This window comes from Lithobates pipiens, unplaced genomic scaffold (assembly GCF_037356315.1).
Source record: "Lithobates pipiens isolate NorthernLeopardFrog02 unplaced genomic scaffold, aLitPip1_a1.2 Scaffold_19, whole genome shotgun sequence".
Classification (NCBI taxonomy): domain Eukaryota; kingdom Metazoa; phylum Chordata; class Amphibia; order Anura; family Ranidae; genus Lithobates; species Lithobates pipiens.
Genome location: NW_027507764.1, coordinates 432,682,165 through 432,707,934, shown reverse-complemented (window position 1 = coordinate 432,707,934; position 25,770 = coordinate 432,682,165). Strand labels below are relative to the sequence as shown.

Here is a 25,770-nt window from a genome sequence, read left to right as displayed (position 1 = left end):
CATTTTTATCCTGACTGCGACATTGTGGCGGACAGATTGGACACTTTTGACACTTTTTTTTTGGGACCAGTGACATTTATACAGCGATCAGAGCTAAAAATAGCCAGTGATTACTGTATAAATGTCATTGGCAGGGGAGGGGGTTAACACTAGGGGGCGATCAAGGGGTTAACTGTGTTCCCTAGGTGTGTTCTAAATGTGGGGGGATGGGACTGACTAGGGGAGGAGACCGATCAGTGTTCATACTTGGTATGAACACACGATCTGTCTCCTGTCCCCTGAGAGAACTGGGATTTGTGTGTGTACACACACAGATCCTGGTTCTCGCTCTGTCAGGAGCGTTCACGCGTTTGAGGCTCTGGGGACGCGCGCCTGCTAAAGCGTCTTAAAGAGCTGACATATAGCAATTCCATCCTGCCGCAGTTATACTACTGGTCCGGAAGCGGGACAGGACAAACGCTTTAACTTTGCTTTCTGTATCCTTAGATTGCTTGCTTTGAACACTTTTCATTGAATCAACCTCTATCTACAGTTGGGCTCATAAATTTACATACCCTGGCAGAATTTATGATTTTTTTTCTTTTATTTTTTTCAGAGAATATGAAAACAAAAACTTTTCTTTCACTCATGGTTAGTGTTTGGCTGAAGCCATTTATTATCAATCAATGGTGTTTACTCTTTTTTAACCACTTAAGCCCCGGACTATTTTCCAGCTAAAGGACCAGGCCCCTTTTTGCGATTCGGCACTGCATCGCTTTAACTGCCAATTGCGCGGTCGTGCAATGTGGCTCCCAAACAAAATCGGCATTCTTTTTTTTCCCCCACAAATAGAGCTTTCTTTTGGTGGTATTTGATCACCTTTGCGGTTTTTATTTTTTGCGCTCTAAACAAAAATAGAGCGACAATTTTGAAAAAAATGCAATATTTTTTACTTTTTGCTATAATAAATATCCCCAAAAAATATATTAAAAACTTTTTTTTTTCCTCAGTTTAGGCCGATACATATTCTTATACATATTTTTGGTTTGCGCAAAAGTTATAGCGTCTACAAAATAGGGGATAGTTTTATGGCATTTTTATTAATACATTTTTTTTTTTTACTAGTAATAACGGGGATCAGCGAGATCAAAAACTGGAGAAGTTTGTTTACACTTACCTCTCCCCATTCTTCAGCTCTGTGACCCGATCGGGGCCATGGTCACAGAGCTCAGGACCGGGTCGTGAGTGCGCCGCCGGCGCCATTCTGCCAATGTATATCGGCATGAGGCGGTCCTTAAGTGGTTAAATCATAATGGCAACAGAAACTACCTAAATGACCGTGATAAAAAGTTTACATATCCCAGCGATTTTGGCCTGATAACATGCACACAAGTTGACACAAAGGGGTTTGAATTGCTATTAAAGGTAACCATCCTTGTTACCTCACTTGTTTGCTTGTAATTAGTGTGTGTCTATAAAAGGTCAATGAGCTTCTGGATTCCTGAGAGACCCTTGCATCTTTCATCCAGTGCTGCACTGACGTTTCTGGATTCTGAGTCATGGGGAAAGCAAAAGAATTGTCAAAGGATCTGCGGCAAAAGGTAGTTGAACTGTATAAAACAGGAAAGGGATATAAAAAGATATCCAAGGAATTCAGAATGAGCATCAGCAGTGTTCAAACTCTAATCAAGAAGTGGAAAATGAGGGGTTCTGTTGAAATCAAACCACGGTCAGGTAGACCAACTAACATTTCAGCCACAACTGCCAGGAAAAATTTTCTGTATACAAAGAAAAACTCACAAATAATTTCAGGTGAAATGCAGGACTCTCTGAAAACATGTGGTGTGGCTGTTTCAAGATGCACAATTAGGAGGCACTTGAAGAAAGATGGGCTGTATGGTTGAGTCGCCAAAAAGTCATTACTATGCATAATGCCACAAAGTATCCCGCTTACAATACGCCAAACAGCACAAAGTGATTTGGAGTGATGAGACCAAAATTTCGCTTTTTGGCCACAACCATAAACGCTACATTTGGAGAGGAGTCACCAAGGCCTATGATGAAAGGCACGGAGGTGGATCGCTGATGTTTTGGGGATGTGTGAGCTACAAAGGCACAGGAAATTTGGTCAAAATTGATGGCAAGATGAATGCAGTATGTTATCAAAAAATACTGGATGAAAATTTGCATTCATCAGTCAGGAAGCTACGCATGGGACATACTTGGACATTCCAACATGACAACGATCCAAAACACAAGGCCAAGTTGACCTGTCATTGGCTACAGCAGAATAAAGTGAAGGTTCTGGAGTGGCCATCTCAGTTTCCTGACCTCAATATCATTGAGCCACTGTGGGGAGATGTCAAATGTGCAGTTCACACAAGATAGCCCAAGAATTTACAGGAACTTGAGGCTTTTTGCCAAGAGGAATGGGCAGCATTACCATCTGAGAAGATAAAGAGCCTCATCCACAAATACCACAAAAAACTTCATGCCTTTATTGATATTAAAGGGGGCAATACACAATATTAAGAACTGGGGTATGTAAACTTTTGGGTAGTTTCTGTTGCCATTATGATTTAAAAAGAGTAAACACAGTTTAATAATAAATGGCTTCAGCCAAACACTAACCACGAGTGAAAGAAATGTTTTTGTGTTATCATTCATATTCTCTGAAAAATTGCCAAGAAATCATAAATTCTGCCAGGGTATGTAAACTTATGAGCACAACTGTAGATTACATGTATTCATAGTTTTGTATTTCCCAGGTTTTCACTTTACTATGTGCTGACCCTTTAAGAAGCCCTGGCCTAGGGTACCCTGCCTGTGGTCATAGCAACAAAAATGACATCTTTTGCCTTCATTTCATCTTTCAGGCATATGTTATTGAAGATAACAAGCAATTAATTTTGGAAGGTCAACATCATGTGACTTTGCATGCTGTTGGAACTGAAGCATTGTCTTTCCCTCAAAAACAGGTGATTCTTTCATGCTTTCTTAGGTCTTATTGTTTCCTCAAATTTCTTTTTGAGTTTTGAGCCTTTATAGCTGAAATACATACCATCTTTGTTCTTTTCTAACTGTTAATGTAGGAACAGCCGGAGATGGCACTGTTAAAATTTATCAAGTCTGAGAATACACCTGCATCAGTGCGTCCATCACCAGAGCAGCTTTCCAATCTAATAAAAACAAGCCTCCATTACCCCGAATCTTTTAATCATCCGTTCCACCAAAAAAGGTATGTGAAAGAATTGTTTTGCTTTCCTAGGCACCACAGTTTGAAATTCTTACCACCTAAAGCTGTTTCACACTCATGTGTTTTTCTTCCCTTTTTGCCTTACCAAAGATGCAAGAAAAATGCATGACCATTAAATTCTCTGGAGCACTTAATGCCAGTCTGTTGTGGGTCAGTTGTGTTTTTTGATGTGGTAAAAAAAAATATAGAAATGATTGTAAACACAATGAGGCAATCACATTAACAGGAAAATACATTTCTAGAGGGCGTTCTGTACAGAAAAAGTGCATGCCCTAGTTGTCATAGATACAAATAAGCAATATTTACCTTTTTTCTTTTTTCACAATTCTGGCATATTAGAAGTTTTGAGGCACATTTTTGACTTTAAAACAAAGTATCATACAATGGCTTGTGTCACGATTTTATATGTTATGCCAATATTTAACAAACACTGAGTGACCTCTACCCAGAGTCCATGCCTGCAACAGCGTAGGCAAGTATTGTAATTCAAACTCTGGGATCCTAGATCCTACTGCTTTTGGATAATTCTATGGACTTAAATCATTCAGAATGACTGTAAATGTTTTCTGCAAATACTTTTGCAGATTATCTCAAAAGACACTTAGACCTTTGTTTCATTGGTCAAAACAAATCTGTTCATCTAGAGCAGAGGTAGGCAACCTCAGCCCTTCAGCTGTGGTGAAACTGCAAGTCCCATGAGGCATTGCAAGACCTTGACAACCGCAGGCATTACTCTGAGAGGCAGAGGCATGATGGGATTTGTAGTTTATCTACAGCTAGAGTGTCGAGGTTGCTGATCTAGAGCATTAATTATATGACACGTGTGCCAGTGTCTGAGTTGTGCAGGAAAACAAGCCATCAATTCTGACCACAACAATAGCATTACAGTTGCTTAGTATTTAGAGCATGGGATTTGCTATTACTAAAATCTGTTTCTTAAGCAGGGTATACACGTACAGTTTGTTTTTTTGTTTTTTTTTATCACGCAACCAGCAGTTGAACGGAAAAAAAATGACTGATAAGTGATGTGGATGCAGGAATCTCAAAGCAATAAAGTTCTAAGTAATTTTCAAGCAAAAAAAAATGCATTTTTTTACATGTATGAGAAGTTTTGAATTGGTGAAGATTAAAAAAAAATCCCTTCCTACCTAATCTACACACCCCATTCTTAAAGTGCATGTAAACCCAATTCATGAAATTTGAGCTGGGTACATATATCTGCAGTGTTTCCTTATCTCTCTTCAAAGCCCTAAGTTCCATGGCTTTCTCCTGCTCCCCCCTTCTGTTATCAGCATAACTTCTGTCAAGTTGTCCAACTATGATAAAACCAGCCTGAATTTTGTGTCAGGGTGGGTACTATACGTCGATTAGCAGAGAGCTGGTCTATTCACAGCACAGCTCTGCAAGTTTCTGCCTATGTGGAGTGGGGATGTGTACCTTCCCCCAGTCAGCTGTCTCACAATGTGTGGCAAGAATCCACACCCACAGGTGAATCAGGAAGAAAGAATTCTAACAGGACATGCACTTTCTAAACAGTATATAAAGCTGAAGACAGCAGATATACATGTACAACTTATGTATGAGGATTTGTTTAATCTCTGTGTATCATCTGATGCTGTTCACTTCACTGGGTATATGTGAGGGTTTACATCCACTTTAAAGTAGAACTGTATAGGCAAGACTTTTTTTTTAATTTTTTTAATTTTTTTATTTTTTTTATTAGTTTTGGATAGACTAAGGCAGGGTTATAACCCCTGTCAGATGTATTTTTGCCATCTGTGTCCCATTGTGGACATTTCCCTTTACTTCTTCCCATAACCAAACAGGAAGTCTGAGCAAATCCCTGCAAATAAAGTCAATTCCTTGGGGACTCCCAGGTCATTTTACTTTCACTTTTAATGATAATGGTAAACAGGACAAACTCAATTGAGGCGGTAGGGGCAGCATGGCTTACCAGTGCTTTGTGTGTGTGTGTGTGTGTGTGTGTGTGTGTGCGCGCGCGCATATATATGGATGCACTCAGCCCAGCTTGGGAACAAACCCGTATGGGTGCCCCCTGAGCACCTGGCTTGCTGAGGGGACATCTGCAGGAAGGAGGAGCAGAAAGCGCTGATGGGGGATAGAAAATGAGTTTAAGGGCTGCTCTGTACAATACTGTTGCACAGAGCAGGCAAGTATAGCCTTGATTTTATTTTAAGGCCTGTTTAACAGAGCTGTAACACTGCCGTGAAAATTGACTGATCAGGAACAAAAGTTCCTGTGTAATAATCAGCAAATAAAATGCATAAAAATTATCTTATGTTTTTTTTTTTCAATGGCATACATGTATACGCATGTCCTCAGATGCAAACTTTTGGATTCTTTGTAAAGGATCTGAATTCAGTGCATGTTTATGGACCTGTGTGAATGTGTCCAACTAAAAACAATGCAGCTGCATTCAGAGCCATTGATTCAAAATTGTTGTAAATGCATTTTTTACAGCCGTGTAATGTTTCCCACAATAGAAAAGCCTACCTGCTCATATTTTATTAATTTTAAATGCGTAGTTCCGCTTTAAACAGTCAGAAGATATGGGTGATCAAAGAGCATACACATGCAACCTGTGTTTGTTCCACATCAGTTACCAGCGCCAGCTTTATAATGTATGCATTATATCACTAATTTATTGATCGCCTATATGAAAACACTGTATAAAGACATGTAATGCTTTTTAATTGGTACAGATTATATTTACCACAAAGCCTTTGTGACATTTTATTCATCTGGATTTTTGGTTTGTCTCTACAGTCTTTGTTTAGTTCCAGTCACACTTGTGCTCACCAATAGCTCTCAGGCAGAAGTTGATGTAATAATTGATCTTCGACACAAAACCACAAGGTAAGTGTTTCACTGTTTTATTTAATGCCTTTTCAGGAAGGGTTAAAATAATTGTGTGTTAAAGTGTCTAAACTCAAGAAGAAAAATTTAATATTCTGCACTTTGCCCATACTTTATATCTGGTGGCTGCATTAGTTTTCTTTTTAAGGCTTTAATTTATATTCACTACCTGATGCTGCCAGTAACACACTTCCTGTCCTAGTATGACAACACTCGGTCACTGTACTGTATCTATAGAAGTGGCAGTGTTGTCTCCCTAGAACAGGTATTGTGTTAAGACTGAACTAAGCTGGGCAGATAACATTGCTTGAGATAAATCTGCACAGGACAGCACTTTGCAGAATCTGCTGCTTCTTCTTTTTTTTTTGCAGTAATTAACCTATAGAAGAGTGACGGCATTAATTCAAACAATTTTTTTCTCTATTGTAAATATGGGAACAAAAAAACAGAAATGTATTATTAGGTTTTGCATTTTAACTGAAGAAAAAAAGAAGTCAAATACATATTTATAAAACACCTAGGTTTAGTTCCTGGTGAACCATTGCCTTATAGCCGGCATCACTAAATGGCGGACCGCCTCGCTTTCCAATGCGGCCTCCTGCGGTACAGCCATTTATCAGCCTTTTCTTTCCTCTGCCGTGCCGTCTGTAATCCTCACGCAGAGCCAACAGCGTGAGGCGGGACAGTTCTGGATGGAGGGCAGAGCTGCCGGACCTTAACAAGCAGGTGATTGGCTGCTAAGAGGAAGGGCGGGCTTGTCAACCAATCACCATCTTGCAACACCAGCCCTCCATGCGAGACATGCCGTACCTCCCTCCGATCTTCAGTCTGTGCAAGGTAAGTGGGAGAGGGCAAAGTTACAGGGAGTGAGGACACTAGTCTGAAATGGAGGAAAGTGTGTACTGACTCGCTGAGGACATTAAGGTGGAGTTGTTGAGGACTGTGATGTGATGGGCTGAAGACATCAGGGTAAGGGGGCTGAGCGGACTGTCATGTATGGGGGAGATGTGGACATTACATTATAATGTTAATAGGAGCAAAGGACAGTACTGGTGGGGGGGGGGGGGGGCTGCGCTATGTGTCAAGGAAGTGTGAGAACATTACTGTGGAGGGGGGGGTGATATAAAGGAGGACCTGAGGACACTCTTCAAGAGGGAGAGGACTCTGATGTGCACTGAGGATGCTGATGTAAGAATGGGTTCAGATCAGTACATGTGCATTAGGTGCACATGTCGTGGGTAGGTCAGCCCATTTTAATGGGCTGCGTTACCTCCAAAATAGTGCGGCAGCAACATGCGGTTTGGCACATGTGAAAAAGGTGCCATGGGTAATGACATGATGTTCGGACCTCTGCTGGAAGAAAAGTTTGCTGACCAGACCTCTGTGAATTTTAATTCCTTTCCCCTGCCTTGTAGTGTAAATTTGTTTTAAATTGTCAGGAATCTCCTTCTCCCTGATGGAGAACGCAGATGCAGAAACTCTGCCTGAAACTGAGTAAGCTGGGACACAAACAGCAGTGTTCTGTTTAGTAATGGGGCCAGACTCCTATACCATATTGTGCACATGCAGCACCAAGTCATTGAAATGGGGACACTGGTGCTCCCAAGCTTCTGAGTCCCGTGCTATGCCTCCATAAAATACATAGAGCAGTGGCTTCGTCTATACACCATTGGCATTTATACAGTGATCAGTGCTATAAAAATGCACTGATTACCGTGTAAATGTCACAGGCAGGGAAGGGGTTAACACTAGGGGGCAGTCAAGGTGAGCTCTCCCCACCCCTGACAGCATGGAGATCTGTCTGTTTACATTGACAGATCTCCATTCTGTCTCTGTGTGGAGAGATCGCGGGTGCCCGGCGGTCGCGTGCTTGGCTCCGCCACCATGCCACGGGCGCGTGGCTCTGGCAGAGCGCACGGCACCCCCTAGTGGTCAAAAGACGAACATGCATACAGCTACATTGATTTGCCCCAGGGGGCCAACCTGCTGTAGTACAACTGCGGCTGCTGGTTGGGAAGGGGTTAAAAGGGTCTTGTGTTTTTAGTTGTCTTTGATTTACTAGAATACACTACAAAAAAAAACTTTATTTACTATAGTTTACGTTGTAAAAAAAATCGAAGAGTCTTATTAATTATTTTTAACTTTATTTACAGTCCCGAAGCATTAGAAATCCATGGATCTTTCACCTGGTTGGGGCAAACCCAGTACAAACTTCTGCTGAAAAGCCACGAAGTGTTCAGTCTGCAACTGAAAGCGTGTTTTGTGCACTCTGGAATCTACAATCTCGGGACTCCAAGAGTGTTTGCAAAGCTGGCCAACCAAGTCACACTCTTTGAAACCAATCAACAGAACTCGATGCCAGCACTGATTGTCATCAATAATGTCTGAGTGATCTACAACTAAGGATTGGAGGAAGTGTACCATTAGATTTCCCATGGCTCGGGTCTAGCCATTCTTTACAGTATCTACTACACCAGAGATCCCATAGGAAATTCATGAAGACTGTTGACTAATATTCCTTTATGCAAGACACTTGGAACTGATACATCACTTTCCTGCTTTGTACAGTTAACTCATTTTAAATATTTCCAAGGAAATAAAAGGTTCGTTGTACTAAATTAAAATGTTTAATTTGGTTACCATGTGCTTTAAGCATTATCTTTGCTTTCAAACTGTGTAGTGTCCTTGCACACCTTCATGTAAGATAGTAACGTCATTTGCACTTTTGGTTTCACAGCTTTTTTCCCCTCGAGATGTAGCTAGACTTTATTTGGGAGTGTTTTAAAATTTAAATACACTCTGTGTGTAGACAAAAGCTAAATCTAATGGACGTTTGTATTGCATTTGTTAACAGTTTAATTCATCTCAGTACTGAATGCACTATTTTACACTTCCATTACATTGTCTTTCAAGTTGAGTTATTCCCTTACATAACTTTCAAATTTCAGTTAATTACATCAGTATGATTTAAAGTCTCCTTTTCCATAAATGATGTATTATATTTATAACAAATGTATTGTAAATAGAATAAAACATACGCCATATTTGCTGTTCAAAGACTTTTCTTGCATATAATAGGCTGTTATCAAGGGCCATAATATATATTGTTGCTTAATTATGTTAACACTATAAAATAATGTATATAAAACATTCAAAGTTTTAACAAGTCTGTGAGTAAACAAATGTAATATTTTTAAAAATGTTGTCTTATTTCTTCTAATGCATGTGTTGTTTTAGAAACAATGGTGATCTGTTTAAAGAGGATTGTGGGGGTTAGTAGCAGAACAAGTTAAGTCCACTTCATCGGCACTTCTGTCATTTCATTTGTAGTGTTTGAAACCTCAAGGAGGTTCAGTGCTGTGAGGATTGGTAGGGTTGATGCATTTGGCCTCTCTTTATCTATGACTCTCATTGGGTAAAGAACTGGAGTGGCAATGTGGGCTAAGCCAGGGGTGGGAATGGAGGAGCTTTTCCCTGCCATTGATCATTTGTTTGCTAGTGTGGTACAGCAGAAATGGTCAGGGTACATATGCACATTTTTCTACACCAAACACAACCATCCTTGTCTAACATCTTTTCCTGAAAGGGGGGGATACTGTGCTAAACCCAAAATGCTCAATAATAATAAAATACAAGCAGCTGATACCCAAATAAAGTTCAAACGTAATGTGAAGAAATAAGTGTAGCGCTAGAACTAGTGCGCATATAATTGAGAACAAATTATTTAATTAAGAATTAATCTAACAATAGTGATGTAACAATCAATGTACAACAGTGAAATGTTGTGAAAATATAAGACAAATGTGAACATTAATTGGAAAAAGGGAAACACATTAAGGTATGGGACATAGTCCATATAATGAGTGCATGTATAGGGAATGGGACAGTTCCGAACTCCATTTCCGCATAGAGTAGTTGATGTGCAGGTCCTGGTAGGCCAATGATACAACTATAGACACTTCAAGACAAGAAGATGGAAGAGATGCACTACTCTTACCAGCTATGGTGGACCCACTTACCGTACGGCAGTGGGTCAAACGAGCTTAGAATCCTTATGGAGATATCGCGCTGGATGCGTTGATTGATAAGCAATCCCAAATCGCAGGACCGGAAGGTTTTTAAAATGACAGCTAACACCCAGATGAATCCAGGACGTGTCCACCAAAGGATGGTGAGTGGATGTTTAGCAGTAACAGGTGTAAAGTAAAGAAAAAGGTGCTCCATATGGTGCAAATCAACCAGGCTTGGTTTATTGGGCATAAAAGAATCTTACAATAATAAGCAAGATCGTTGTATAAAAAAGTGATTGCAAATGAACAATAACATAAAAGCAACGTGGGGGGCAAAAGTGAGCAACATGGCGTGTTTCGACTACAGAAGTCTTCAACAGGGGCACAGGGGTTTTTGAGGCTCACCAATGGTTTACATCTTGTGTTAAACCCTCTGTATTCACTCTGTTGAAGTCTTCTCTTGATTGCTGACTTTGGCTCACACACACACACACCTACCTCCTGGAGAGTGTTCTTGATCTGGCCAACTGTTGTGAAGGGTGTTTTCTTCACCAGGGAAAGAATTCTTAGGTCATCCACCACAGTTGTTTTCCGTGGACTTCCGGGTCTTTTGGTGTTGCTGAGCTCACCAATGCGTTCTTTCTTTTTAAGGAAGTTACAAACAATTAATTTGGCCACACCTAATGTTTTTGCTATCTCTCTGATGGGTTTGTTTTGTTTTTTCAGCCTAATGATGGCTTGCTTCACTGATAGTGACAGCTCTTTGGATCTCATATTGAGAGTTGACAGCAACAGATTCCAAATGCAAATAGCACACTTGAAATGAACTCTGGACCTTTTATCTGCTCCTTGTAAATGGGATAATGAGGGAATAACACACACCTGGCCATAAAACAGCTGAGCAGCCAATTGTCCCATTACTTTTGGTCCCTTAAAATGTGTGAGGCACATATACAAACTGTTGTAATTCCTACACCATTCACCTGTATTGGATGTAAATGAAATTCAGTTAAAGCTGAAAGTCTGCAGTTAAAGCACATCTTGTTTGTTTCATTTCAAATCCATTGTGATGGTGTATAGCGCCAAAAAGATTAGAATTGTGTAGATGTCGCAATATTTATGGACCTGACTGTGTGTGTGTGTATGTATATACAGTACATACATAGGCTTACTATATATTATATATATTTTTTTCTATTTCTGACAAAGAAGTGGGTGTGTTCCACATTTGATTTCAGCCTAATGTACATCCATTTGATTAGTTTTTCAATATTGTATATATCAAATTCATGTCAATACATTTGCATTCTATACATTTTATTATGACACATGTATTGTCTATTTGACTGGTTTAACCTCAATATGGAATACATTTTGTACTTTTTAAGAAATTTGTCAATAACCGTATTTGGCATTTAATCACTGGTCCCATAAGCAAAATTTGGTTTTAGGTTTCTATATGTTTTAAGGGATTGCGTTCCACCAACATCTTAGTACTTGTTGCCCTTATTGCTTTGTATGTCCTGTAAGATACGGCTGGGTCAGGCCTCGCCAAGCTTCAGCATTGACAATCACCTATATCTAGTGGGTTAGATGTTTCAGCTCAAGTCATCCCTGAAAGAGCCTACACCTGATGTACCCTTTTGCTCCCTTTTTTGTAGGCAGGAATTCAATCCCTTCCCTCTGTTTCTTTGAAACCTGGCTCTCCTCAACCAGTAGTATCTGCACCAAGAGAAGTGACCTGTGCACCTAGCCACTCCTCAGATACTTTGCAGCATGTGGAAATCTTCGTTTGGAAGCCCAATGTTTCCCTGGATTGACAGCAGGCAGAGCACCCTATCCCCCTGCCACAGCACTCAATGATGAAAGTGTACTTTGTCCAGAGGACTTTATGAGACCTCTTCACTACAGGTTTGTTCCTCCCTCCCTGGCAGCCTCCTGGAGAAAGACCACAAGATAACTTCCCTGGTCTTGTCCAGATATTCTAAACATTCCGGGCAAGATTCTGGATCATTACTCCAAGGCTGTTGAGGCTTTGTTGGGCCTAGTGGAGCTTCTGAAAACCATGGATGTGGTTAAGGGATAGGCAGGGGTTCCAGCATTTTTTCTGGAGGCCCCAGGGTCTGCTAAGGGGTGTTATGATGATTAGCTTTCTTTTCAATTTCTGCGTCCTTTGGCAGTCGCCATCAAACCTGACTAGAGCTGAGGCTTAGTTTTTTTTTCATTTTTGCCCACCCTTGTAGCAGTCTCTTTCTGGCAACTTCTTTATTTTGTCACACGGACTGGAATTGAACCATTTTCTAGTGGGCTGGGACATCACTGCATAACCTTGTGAGCTATTAGTTTGTACTATACCATAAACTCTCTGGTATAGCTTATGTAGCAAACTTGGTTGTCTGGCTAGGCAATTTTCCTAACCACAGAGTTTCATCTCCTTGGCTCTAAGGGGTAAACCTGTCTGTGTGTAAGGTTCTTTTAAAACCCGTTCCTCCCTGAGGATTGTCCCCATGGTTTGGTTCTGTTGATAACATTGGGAGTTTATTTGCCCAACTGTTTTTGATGGGTTTTGGTTGTTCAGCTTCTCACTTAGGTTTGGTATACCTTCCATGTTTTTAGTCATTTATTCATCTTTGGCAGTGACCCCTTTCATCCTAGTCTGGTGCATCAGGTTTTATTCTCCCAGCTTTCCCCTCTGTCATCTTGTCAGGTTTCCTTATCTAGCAGGGGGACTTGCCTTATTCAGATTCAAGCATTGGTCCTCTTTGGTAGCTACTGGGGGGTCTCAATCTTCCTAGTGAGACCTGTAGTGTTTCTCCTGCGTTGCCCACCACTGCTTGTAACCACTTGCCAACCAGCCGCCGCAGTTGTACTGCGGCAGAATGGCACGGGCAGGCGAATTGCCATCATGTTACGTCACTCTTTCTGGGGGCCACTAGGGGGCATGCGCCCGCAGCTTGCCCCTGGAGTAAATGAGTGCCCGGCGGTCGCTCGTAACACGGCGAGAACCGGAATCTCTGTGTGTAAACGGAGATCCCAGTTCTCTGAGGGGAGAAGTGACAGATCGTACAAAGTATGAACAACGATCTGTCATCTCCCCTAGTCAGTCAGTCCCCCCCCCCGAAACACACACTAGGGAACACAACCCCTTGACAGCCCCCTAGTGTCAACCCCTTCACTGTCAGGGACATTTTTACAGTAATCCATGCATTTTTATAGCACTGATCACTTAATGCCAGTGGTCCCAAAAATGTGTCAAAATTGTCGGATGTGTCCGCCATAATGTTACAGTCACGATAAAAGTCGCAGATCATTGCCTTAACTAATAAAAAAAAAAATTAATAAAAATACTATAAATCTATCCCCTACTTTGTAGACGCTATAACTTTTGCGCAAACCAGTCAGTACACGCTTATTGCGATTTTTATTGCCAAAAATTTGTAGAAGAATACATATCGGCCTAAACTGAGAATTTATTTTTATTTTTTTAAATATGGGGATATTATAGCAAAAAGTGAAAAAATATTGTGTTTTTTCTAAATTCTTTCTTTTTTATAGCACAAATAATAAAAACCGTAGAGATGATTAAATACCACCAAAAGAAAGCTCTATTTGTGGGAAAAAAAAGGATGTCAATATTGTTTGGGTACAATGCCACATGACCGCGCAATTGTCAGTTAAAGTGACGCAGTGCCGAATCGCAAAAAGTGCTCTCGTCAGGAAGGGGGTAAAATTTTCCGGGGCTGAAGCGGTTAAACATCCTGACCATGTCCTAATTCCTGTATCCCTCATTGAATGAGAAAGAATATTGTATATTTGTAAGTAGTGCAAAATCAATTTCTTGGGTTCCATTGAGGGACATGGGTCCTGCTCCTCTCTTTGTTAACCCACCCTTAGTACTGCTACCACAAGAACTAAAATACTCGACAGAGGAGGGTTTATACTGGCATACAGTTTTTTTGGGTTTTTTTTGGGTTTTTTTTTCCCTCTCGTTTTCCAGTATCCAGTTCTCCTGTAGGTGGTAGTATACTCCAATTATCTGATTTACTGTGTCTCTCAATGGACAAATGGATTTTACGGTAAATACAGGAGAAATGGACAATGACAAACAAACTGTAGGCCAGCAAAGGACAGCCCTGCCAACTACCAGCGTGCTTCAGTTTTTCACTAGTATCGGGAGAGTGAAGGTGTTTTCTTCAGCTATGATTTTTCCACTATCAACAGCTGCTGTTAGATTCAGGCCTGATGCTAAAATCCTGGAAGTCTCTCCAGTCAGGTTGGTTTTCTCAGTTTATTAAATGAAACCTAAGGTCTCCTGTTTAAAAACTATGAGCAGGATGGCTGTTTACAGCAGAAGAAACATGCAATGTAATTCTGCAGTAAAATAAAGGGCCTGCTTGCAGTCTACTTTAGAATGTGTATTAAACAGCTCAGTTTCTGGTACAGATCCAGATACTAAGTGTTGTCATCCTGCGCTGACCAATGAAGACAGCCACAGCTCGGCACCCGGAAAATGCTGGTGAGGGCCGTTAAAGGAGCATTAGGTATTAAGGAGTTCCACTTTAAGTATACTGGTGTTCTCTCTTTGGCCCAGTCCTGGGTTTTTGGAAGTTTTTTTTCTGACAAGGAATGCAGATTTACCAGTTTATTAAGTATACTGGTATTCTTCCTGTGATGTTCCTGCAGTTGGCAGTGCCTACCTGTATGTGTCCAGTTTGTATAGGATCATGCACCCCTCAGGTTAGGCCAGTATATCTGGGATTATTGAGCCAGTGCTGTGGCAGTATTCCTGTCCCCATCTCTGAACACTTACTGGGAGTACCTAGCAGGCTTATGCTTTTTTGAGGTTTTTCCTCTGTTTATTAGTACATAAGGTGGCATTTGCTACAGAAGAAACTGTAGCTGACTGGCCATTTTGTGAAGTTAAAATTCTTCCTTTGCTACTGGCCTAGCTTTATATTTTTAAATTTGCATGTTGGCCATATGGAGCAACCCTACTCTTTATTTTCAGCTCAGGATATACAAGGGAAAAGTTTTTATGATGTAGATTTTGGGCCAGTCTAAGCTCTGGTTTTGCCCAAACAATTTTCATTTTCTCCCTCCACCCCTCTTCTAGCTGCACATAAAGTAATACTAAACACACACTGTTTCATTTACATTATCCCTTCTTTTTTTGTATATGGAGGATGGCACTGTAATTATTTGAATTAAAAACAAATTGTCTAAGTACCTTTTCCCTAATCGATATACAGCTGTCACATGACCCAGCTATTTCCAAGCCTGACGGCAGGGAAACATAAGCAGGAGAAGCTTCTAGTCTTCTGCTGCTGGTCACATGTTAAAAAAAAACAGCCTTTGGAATACAGAGTAAACATAAATAAGTACTATCAAACTCTTAAATAGTCATACAAATATATATTTGAAATCAAATCTATTATTATTTTGTGTAAATAGCATGCTGTGGGCAGATTTCTGCCTCTCACAAGCTGTGTCATGCTCCTTCAGCCTGTGTCTTAGAGTAAGAGGGAGGTGAAGCCACCATCAATCTACATGTAATATCCCTCCCACATTGTGTTTAGCTAGTTAATGGGCATGTAGGAGGGAGTGGGCTGTCATTTACCACTCTGTATACACCCACATGTGTGACTCTATAAGTTACATGGGCTGCTCAGATGTGATAGGGAGGAAATGATCAGCATGAAAGCTCCCTGAAAACTGAGCATGTGCAAAGTTGCCACCAAACCTGCAAAATCCCTGAGTTGGGGACATGAACAGGAGGTGGAGATAGAGAGCAACAGGATTGTCCACGTTTTTCTTTTGCAGATTACAGAAAATGAATCTCTTAGTGACAGAGTGAGTATGAACAGCATGTAATAATACACAATTTATTGATAGTTTTTATGATGGGGATTTAGTGATGTAGCCCTCAAAAGTAGAGCATGCACAGGAATATGGACACCCAAAGCATAGATTAGCATATCTCCAACCTTCCTGTGTCAAGTTGGGGTGCCAACATTCCACCTGTTGCTTCTTTATTTTTTTTGGTTTATGTCGACTTTAGACAGTCTCTGACTGGCATTGAGGAACAAAATATGTGGAAAGCAGAATTATTGCAGATAGAGAAGCTCTGGACAAGCTTCACAGGGAGAGGTGACTGTCTGCTAGGGCAGCCAAAACCTTCAGTCCTGAGTGAAAAGACCACAATCTCATGGTTTTCCCTGAGGTGAATACCGTCTAGTGGACAGGTAAATACTTTAGCACTAAAATCTGCTCTTGCTGAACTAGTAAGGCTGTTTTTGGGTGTCATGTTTGAGGTTGTTGGTAAACAGCAGCACCAACCGAGATGCAGGTATAGGATCTAGTGTTCTCCAGACTTGGAGTTTCTTTCCAGCTTTTTCTCTGTAGTATTTTTTGTGGGCACATTACTGGCCAGAGCACTGCTACAGCTATTGCATTTAGTACTGTAGTACATCCGGACTTTGGGGGCATTAGATTTGGATCTTAAACCACAGCTTTGTTTCGTTTGGCCTTCACAACTCTCTTAGGTAGAAGAGGAGTTCTACGTATGCAAACAAACTACTATACATAAGTAAACTTGGTACTTGTGTACAGGGATTGCCTTATGGAGATGCTCATATCTCAGATGGTGATAACTAACGGCTTATTCGTGCCCCCTCCCTCTGCCGAATTCAACACATACATGCTGAACTTCTCTGGTTCAGCCAGAACCCTTATGCATATCCATTATCAGATGTAGATGTTATGCCCCCCCCCCCTAAAAGAAGGAATCCTGTAAGACTGCTTTCTGTCTAGCTAATACACCTAAACAATAGAAGTTTTCTTTTTTAATTGGTCCTCTCTACCAATTAGTGAAATTGGTGGGTGCTGCCTTGGTTGTTATAGACAAAGGCATGCCACAAAATCTAATTTATTCTGTGACTAAATTTACAAAAAAACTGGAAATGCTCCATCCTGGCTGTCACTGTACCCTGTCAACCCATGATTAGTTGCTTACATGTTCTTTAAAGACATCTCCACTGCTGAGCAATGCCTTTATTATAGAATGCATGGGTCAAATGTGGCAGTCTGCTAAAAGCTTCTAGTTTTTGCTCTCGTGTGGCTCTCATGTCAGTACACAAGTGTGGGCACCTGGGTTAAAGTTCTGGACTGTGAAGCTCTTGAATAAGCAGCTGTTTCGCATTGGCTTTGAGTGTCTTCTGATTGATTCTGGAGTTCTATTTATCTAAGAAACAACTGGTGGCAAAATCACTCTTTATCGTACATCACAGAGCCACAGTAATTGCTGTATGGGTTATATAGCACCTTCAGGTGTTGGACACTGGCACACCCTAGACAGGAAATTCAATTCCCCATATAACCCCTCCCCTTACTGGGAGTGCCTCAGTTTTTCTGCCAGTGTCTTAGGTGTTGGGCACGAGTAAAGATGTGCTGTGCTGAGCTCCGCTGAAATATTCCTTCCTGGGGCAAGCCATGCAACCAGAACCATTCAAACTGAGTGGTACCCAGGCTTCGTGTCCAAAGAAACAAGGTTTTACCTGTAACGCTTCTCTTTTTAGAGAGCTGGACCCCGGGATCCAGTATTTGTTTTTTTCAGCCATATTCACGAGGGGGGGGGGGTGCTTTTTACAGGCCCAGGGCTGTGGATCCCCCGATAAAAAGGGGGCCCCAGTCTCTGAAGGTTTAACGGAGCCCACCTTGAGAGGTGAAGATTGGGTCTGTTACCACAGAACCCTGTAGCTGGATAAGGTAAGGGGGATCCCTAAGGAATTTTTCTAATTCTTGTAGGTATTTCTCCTTTAAAGTAAATGTTATCATGCCTATAGTCACCAATTGGGGGCTATCAAGAGCATGTACCTGATTTCATGCTTGTCAGTATCACCTCTGTGTCAATCTGCATGCTTCCTAAAGCCCAAGCCCCAGGTAAAATACAGGGGAATGTTTTTTTTTTCCTTTTGGGAATGTTCCCCCACCTAGACAGCTTCACCCCAGGAGGCAAAGGGAGCGTGGCTCAGTCGGCGGTGTGCTGTGCCGCTCCCGCCGCCATTACAACGGTCCTCCATGTGACGGCTCTCCTTCCCAGCCCTCCTCCATATACGATCCGGCGGATCGGAGCCCACTCATGTGGAAAAGCTGTATTTTTGAAAAAGAGGAGGGAGGGGGGCGCGGTGGGTGGTTGGAGAAAAGGCGGGGCTTAGCTGTGGGCTGTGTAGCTATAAAGTGCACCTTTTTTTCAGGTGCATACAGCTAAAGAAAGGACACAGAGCAGATGGGTTGCATGTGAGTGTTGGTTGACACAGGCATTCCCTGAACACATTTACTTTGCATCAGGCTGATAGCAGTGGCAATTGCTGGACTATTGCTCAGTGGTAGGTGCATTTTCTTGGCTGTACCTCTGTGTTTGTGCTCAGCACCATAACCAGAGGGAATCGTACAAATACCGCAAAAGGTAAGGGCACAAAAGGGTCACCCTAAGGCCCGAAGGATCCCCCCTGAAAGATCTAGGGAGGTTGGTCAGAGTGAGCCATCGGGGTCATCAGGGGCTGCAATTGCTTCTGACACTTCAGCCCCTCTCTATGTAACTGAGGAGGATTTTTCTCAACTATCAGTGGATTAGAGGAAAAGTTAGCGACTTTAATCGCATCTTCACAGAGGGGAAGAAAGTGCATTAGGTCCCCTTCTACCACCCAGGATCCTAAAACAGAGGAACAGTGGGAGGGGAAAATGAATACCCCTCAGGGGACCATGGAGAGACTGACTCTTCTTCTGAGGGATCAAGTGGGGAAGGACCTTCTTCAGCTTCACATGCTGAGAAGTTGCTGGTGCATTCTCTTACTGAAATAGTCTGCTCCACATTTAAGCTACCCTTAACCGAGTCGGTTGAAGAGCTCACTTCTTGTTGGGTTCACTAAAGCCTTGTGAGCCTTTCCTGTATATTCATTGCTGGAAAAGCTTATATATTCTGAGTGGGATCACCCAGATAAGCATTTTTCTCTCCTAAAAAGTTTTCAACTCTTTATCCTATGGAGGAAAAATTCACTAAGATGTGGAGTGTACCAGCAATTGTTGCTCTATCCTCTGTGAATAAAAATTTGACTTGTCCGATTGACAATGCGCAAATGTTTACAGATCCAACTGATAAGAGATTGGAATTTCTGTTAAAAGATATTTTTTCCTTGACAGGTTCAGTGGCTCAACCTGCAGTGGTGACAATTGGGGTATGTCAATCCTTGGGAGACCATTTGAACAGGTGCTCAAAGTTTTCCCTGAACAGCAGGCCCAGGAGTTAGCTGATCTGACAGCAGCTTTGTGTTTTTCAATTGACACAATCAGAGATTCTATTATTCAAAGCTATCCAAAAAATATCAAGTGAGAAAAGTACCCTTTTTCAGTTAAGAAAAGGAGTAAACGTCCCTAGTTAAATGGGCTCTTTCTCCATTGCCAGGGGCATTAGCCTCCAGGCAGTCGCGATGGCCTTCACTGTCAGGTTCAAGAGATAAACCTTGGAGTCAACCCCAGGGACAAAAGAAATCCTGGGGGAGGAAACCCACAAGACAAAATGCTAAAGCCTCTCTATGAAGGGGCGCCCCTGCTCGTTCGAGGGTGGAAGACTTCTGCAGTTCTCAAGGACAGATGGATGGTCTCCACAATAGCTCTAAGTTACAAATTAGAGTTTCGAGAATTCCCATCTCATTTTCTCAGGTCAAGTGTCCCCAAAGATCCAGAGAAGTCTTACTTTCTAGCGTTAGACTGACTTTTGTCACAAAAAAGTGATCATGATGGTCCCCATGGAAGAGCAGGGGTTGGGGTTTTGTTCAAACATTTTCATGGCGCCCAAACCAAATGGAGATGTCAGGGCCATTCCAGATCTGAAAGATCTAAATCGGTTCCTGAAAATTTGCTCTTTTTGTATGGAATCAATCCGGTCAGTAGTCTCCGTCCTACAAGGAGGAGAACTTCTGGCATGGAAATGGAAATGTACCTATTTCCCTGCTCACCAGAAATATCTGCGTTTCGAAGTAGTAAAACTTAATTTTCAGTTTGTAGCTTTGCCTTTCGGTCTAGCTACTGCACCTCGGGTGTTTACAAAACTTCTGGCCCTTCCTCTGGCCAGATTAAGGACTCAAGGTATAACGATAATAGCATACCTAGACGACCTGCTCTTGATACAGCGGTTGGTAGCCCGCCAGGACCAAAGCATGGTCACCACAGTCAACTACCTGGAATACATAGGTTGGGTCCTCAACCTAGAGAAATCTTCTTTAAAACCAGTAAGAAGATTAGAGTACTTGGGTCTGATTATAGATACAGCCCAGAAGTGGGTGTTCTTACCCCAGGAAAAAATCAGTACCATAAAGGAGCTGGTTCAGGTGGTCAGGGCAGAGAAGGTTCCTTCTATCCACCTTTGTATGAGGTTGTTGGGGAAGATGTTGGCTTCATTCAAAGCAGTTGCCTATGCTCAGTTTCATTCGTATCCTGACTGCTTGGAATAAGAAGATCCAAGCACTAGATTTTCCGATGCGTTTGTTGCCAAAAGTGCGTGGAGGATACTCAAGAATCTGCAGAAGGTAAATCCTTACAAGTTACCTGGAAGGTGATAACAACAGATGCCAGCCTTTCAGGTTGGGGAGCAGTCCTGTAAGAGACGTCGGTCCAAGGGAAATGGTCCAGAACCAAAGAACTTTGCCCATCAACGTCTCAGAGATCCGGGCAGCGTACCTAGCCCTAAGGGCCTGGATATTCAGGTTGCGGAAGGATTCAATCCGAGAATGCCACGGTAGTGGCTGATATCAATCACCAGTGGGGCACCAGAAGTCAGGCAGCCCAGGGAGAGGTAAACCAGATCCTAACCTGGGCAGAAAAGCATGTGCTGAGCATTTCGGCAATCTTCATTCCGGGAGTAGAGAACTGGCAAGCGGACTACTTAGTTGCCAGCAGTTGTTCCCGGGGGGGAATGATCCCTTCACCCGACATCTTCCTGGCTATATGCCAAAGATGGGGGATCCCGGACGTAGATCTGTTTGCGTCCAGGTTCAACAATCTCACTGATTTATGCATTCCCTCTTATTCTGCTGCTACCTCGCAGGATCAAGCAGGCAAAGAAGTCGATAGTTCTTGTGGCTCCAGCATGGCCCAAAAGATCTTGGCATGTGGAAATGGCCCCTACCACCACTTCCAGACCTGCTATCGCAGGGACCAGTGTTCCATCCTACTTTACAAATGCTAAATGTAATGGTTTGGCTGTTGAAACCCACATTCTGAAGAATCGTGGGCTTTCAGGCTCAGTGATATCTACTTTGATTAATGCAAGGAAGCCAGCTACAAGAGTCATTTATTATATAGTCTGGAAGGCTTATGTTTGGTGTGAATACGGGGTTGGCATCCTAAAAAGTATGTCATAGGTAGAATCCTTGCCTTTCGGCAGATGGGGTTAGAGATGAAACTGGCCTTGAGCAAATCTGCAAGGCCACAACTTGGTCTTCAGTACATACATTCACCAGATTTTATCATGTGGATGTAAGAAGGCATGAGGATATTGCCTTTGGGCGCAGTGTACTGCAGTCAAGAAAATAGTATTTTTATAACAGCTTACCTGTAAAATCATTTTCTTGAAGTACATCATGCGACACAGAGGTCCCTCCCCTTGTTGGTTACACGTGTATTGCTTTGCTACAAAACTGAGGTACTCCCAGTAAGGCCTGATTCACACCTAGTTTGCATATTGCAGGTGCATTTTGCATTTTTCGATATATGCTTTTGATCCATTGAAGTCTATGGAACGAAAAAACAGATGTGAACTACAACCATAGGAAAACATGTTAAATGGACTGTAGTGTGTTTCCACAAAATTAAAAATGCACTAAAAAATGCATAGGTGTGAATCAGGCCTAAGGGGAGGGGTTATATGGGGAATTGAACTTTCTGTCTAGGGTGTGCCAGTGTCCATCACTTGAAGGTGCCATATAACCCATACAGTAATCACTGTGGCTCTGTGTCCCCTGATGTACTCCAAGAAAAGGATTTTAGAGGTAAGCTGTTATAAAAATCCTATTTTTCCTCAGAGGAAGAAGCCTAAGGTTCAAGCTGCAAAGTCTTTTCATTCACGGAGTGAGAAACGAATGGAATGTTTCAGTCAAACATTCCCCCTTTAGACTCCTTTCACACTGGGGCTGCCCGTGCGTTAGCGGGAAAGCTCTGCTTGCTCTAGCGGGGCACTTTTAACTCCAAAGAAGAGGTTAAAAATGCCCATGTTGTGGCGCTTCGGAAGCGCTGGCCATTCATTGCACTAGGCAGGGACGTTTTGTGAGCGCTGTATACAGCGCTTCCAAACCACCCAAAATATACTGCTTGCAGGACTTTTTCTAACGTACCGCAATCGCTCCGCCCCCATGTAAAAGCACTCGGGCGGCATGGGAAGCAATTTACAGGCACTATTTCTTGGTCTATAATGCCTAAGACCTTCAGCACACAGCCCACTTCCCGTTTCTTGTCTAGTAATAAACCTAGGCTTATGGCATCATGCACAGCCACTCCTTTGTTGTCTTGGCATGTTTTGGGTCATTGTCATACTGAAAGACTCATCCATAACCCGTCTTTCAGCATGACAATGACCCAAAACATACCGCCAAGGCAACAAAGGAGTGGCTCAAGAACCCTAAGGTCATTGAATGGCCTAGACAGTCCCCAGGCCTTAATCCTATCAAAAATGTATGGAGGGAGCTGAAAATTTGAATTGCCAAGCGACAGCCAAGAAAACTTAAGGATTTAAAGCGGGAGTAAACCCACTGAAGTGTTTTTTTATTTTTTTTGCCTTGCAAAGGAAAAAGCATAATGAGCTAGTATGCACCGCATACTAGCTCATTATGAAATGCTTACCTTAGAACGAGTCCCCAACATCTGGCCCGATCCACGCCGAGGGAGCTGACATGTTCCCTCGGCGTGTCTTCCGGGGAATCACGGCTCCGGCGCTGTGAGTGGCCGGAGCCGCGATATCTTCAATTTTGCGGATTTTTTTCCGGCAGGGTCTGGCGTTTGCCGGACTTTCAACCGAGAATCCCCTGTGCGCATGCGCCGCTGCAGTCAGCGGCGCATTGCGAGGGGAATATCTCCTAAACCGGACAGGTTTAGGAGATATTTTTTTTACCTACAGGTAAGCCTTATTATAGGCTTACCTGTAGGTAAAAGTAAAAAAAATGACTATACAACCACTTAAGGACCGCCGCATGGCAATGTACGTCGGCACAATGGCACCGACAGGCACAAGCACGTACATGTACGTGCTTGCCTTCCAGTGGGTGGGGGGTCCATTTGGACCCCCTCCCACTGGCTGCGGTGGTCCATTTAGCTTCAGGAGCGATCCGGTAAGAGGGAATGGCCGTTGGTTTCTGTCCATCCTCTCTCGATCGCTCCTGGCGAATGAGAAGCTTCCCCCCACCTGTGTAGTGTAAACACAGGCAGGGAGGAAGTGATGTCATTCTCCTCGGGGCGGTGTTTTTGACCGGACTGTGAGGAGAACGCATAGTAAGAGCACCAATCACTACACTGACATGTAGGTACACATAGGCACACAATTTACCCCCCGATCGCCCCCTCCCAGTCACAGTGTCACTGATTGCAGTGATCATTTATTTACTGATCACTGCATTTAGTGTCAGTTGTGACAGTAAAAAGTGTCAGGACAGTTAGTGTTAGGTCAAGGGTAGCCCCCTACCCCCCCAGTAAAGGTTTAACCCCCTGATTGCCCCTAGAGTTAACCCCTTCACCCCCTTTTGCCAGTGTCACTAAGCGATCGTTTTTCTGATCGCTGCATTAGTGTCACTGGTGCCGCTAGGTAGCTAGTTATTTTTTTAGGTTTACCGCCAGGTTTTTATAGCGCTAGGTACCCCCATATACTACCCAATAAAGGTTTTAACCCCCTGATTGCCCCTAGAGTTAACCCTTTCACCAGCGATCACCGTATAAGTGACGCTGGATCGCCATTTAGTTATTTAGGTTCCCCGTCAGGTTTTTATATAGCGTCCGGAACCCCCATATACTACCTAATAAAGGTTTTAACTCCCTGATTGCCCCTAGTTAACCCTTTCATCCCTTTTGCCAGTGTCACTAAGCGATCGTTTTTCTGATCGCTGCATTAGTATCACTGGTGTCACTAGGTAGCTAGTTATTTTTTATGTTCACCGCCAGGTTTTTATAGCATTAGGTACCCCCCATATACTACCCAATAAATGTTTTAACCCCCTGATTGCCCCTAGAGTTAACCCTTTCACCAGCGATCACCATATAGGTGTCAGTGGTGATGCTGGATAGCCTGTTAGTTATTTAGGTTCCCCGTCAGGTTTTTATATAGCGTCCGGGACCTCCATATACTACCTAATAAAGGTTTTAACCCCCTGATTGCCCCCAGGTAACCCTTTCACCTCCTTTTGCCAGTGTCACTAAGCAATCGTTTTTCTGATCGCTGCATTAGTGTCACTGGTGCCGCTAGGTAGCTAGTTATTTTTTATGTTCACCGCCAGGTTTTTATAGCGTTAGGTACCCCCATATACTACCTAATAAAGATTTTGATCCCCTGATTGCCCCTAGAGTTAACCCTTTTACCAGCGATCACCGTATAAGTGTCACTGGTGACACTGGTTAGCCAGTTAGTTATTTAGGTTCCCCGTCAGGTTTTTATATAGCGCAGGGACCCCCATATACTACCTAATAAAGATTTGAACCCCCTGATTGCCCCTAGTTAACCCTTTCACCAGTGATCACCGTATAAGTGTTACGGGTGACTCTGGTTAGTTAGTTTGCTTTTTATAGCATCAGGGCACCCACCATTTATTACCCAATAAAGGTTTAACCCCCTGATCACCCGGCGGGTGATATCAATTAGGTTTTAGGGTCAGGGTCTGTGTCGCCCCAGGCAGCACTAGGTTAGTGCCAGTACGGCTAACACCCACACGCAAAGCATACACCTCCCGTAGTGGTATCCAGCAGTTTAGGGTTCCAAAAAATGCATTGTTGGCGGGATCAGCCCAGATACCTGCTAGCACCTGCGTTTTGCCCCTCCGCCCAGCCCACCCAAGTGCAGTATCGATCGATCACTGTCACTTACAAAACACTAAACACATAACTGCAGCGTTCGCAGAGTCAGGCCTGATCCTTGCAATTGCTAACAGTTTTTTTTGGTAGCGTTTTATATTTAAATCCTGAAGGCAGTGCTTGGTTTTTGGGGTCCTGTACATGGTTAGGCTCCCAAAAAGTCCCCCACATGTGGTATCCCCGTACTCGGGAGAAGCAGCAGAATTTATTTTGGGGTTGTAATTTCACTTATGCCCATAGCATGTTTGAGCAATATATCATTTAGTGACAACTTTGTGCAAAAAATAAATAAAATTGTAATATTCCTGCAACTTGTGGCAAAATGTAAAATATTTCATGGACTCTTTCATGCCTCTCAGTAAATAGCTTGGGGTGTTTACTTTCCAAAATGGGGTTATTTGGGGGGGTTTTGTGCTATTTTGGCATTTTATGGCCTTCGAAACTGTGATAGGTAGTGAGGAGTTAAATCAAAAATTTGCACCCTTATGCCGCGTACACACGAGAGGACTTATGTCCGACAGACCTCCAAAGGAGTTCCGCCGGAGT

At 42.6% G+C, this 25,770-nt stretch overlaps 1 protein-coding gene across 2 annotated transcripts in view; it reads left to right on the top strand.

Annotated features, from left to right (window-relative positions):
* Positions 1-9,156, top strand: part of TRAPPC8 (trafficking protein particle complex subunit 8) — a 128,988-nt gene extending 119,832 nt beyond the window's left edge. For both annotated transcript variants that reach the window (XM_077492613.1, XM_077492614.1), the window contains 4 exons: positions 2,856-2,957; positions 3,072-3,217; positions 6,023-6,112; positions 8,266-9,156. In XM_077492613.1, coding sequence (XP_077348739.1) covers positions 2,856-2,957; positions 3,072-3,217; positions 6,023-6,112; positions 8,266-8,500 — 573 coding nt within the window. In that variant the 3' untranslated portion in view covers positions 8,501-9,156. The remainder of the gene's footprint in view (positions 1-2,855; positions 2,958-3,071; positions 3,218-6,022; positions 6,113-8,265) is intronic.
* The last annotated feature ends 16,614 nt before the right edge of the window (positions 9,157-25,770 follow it).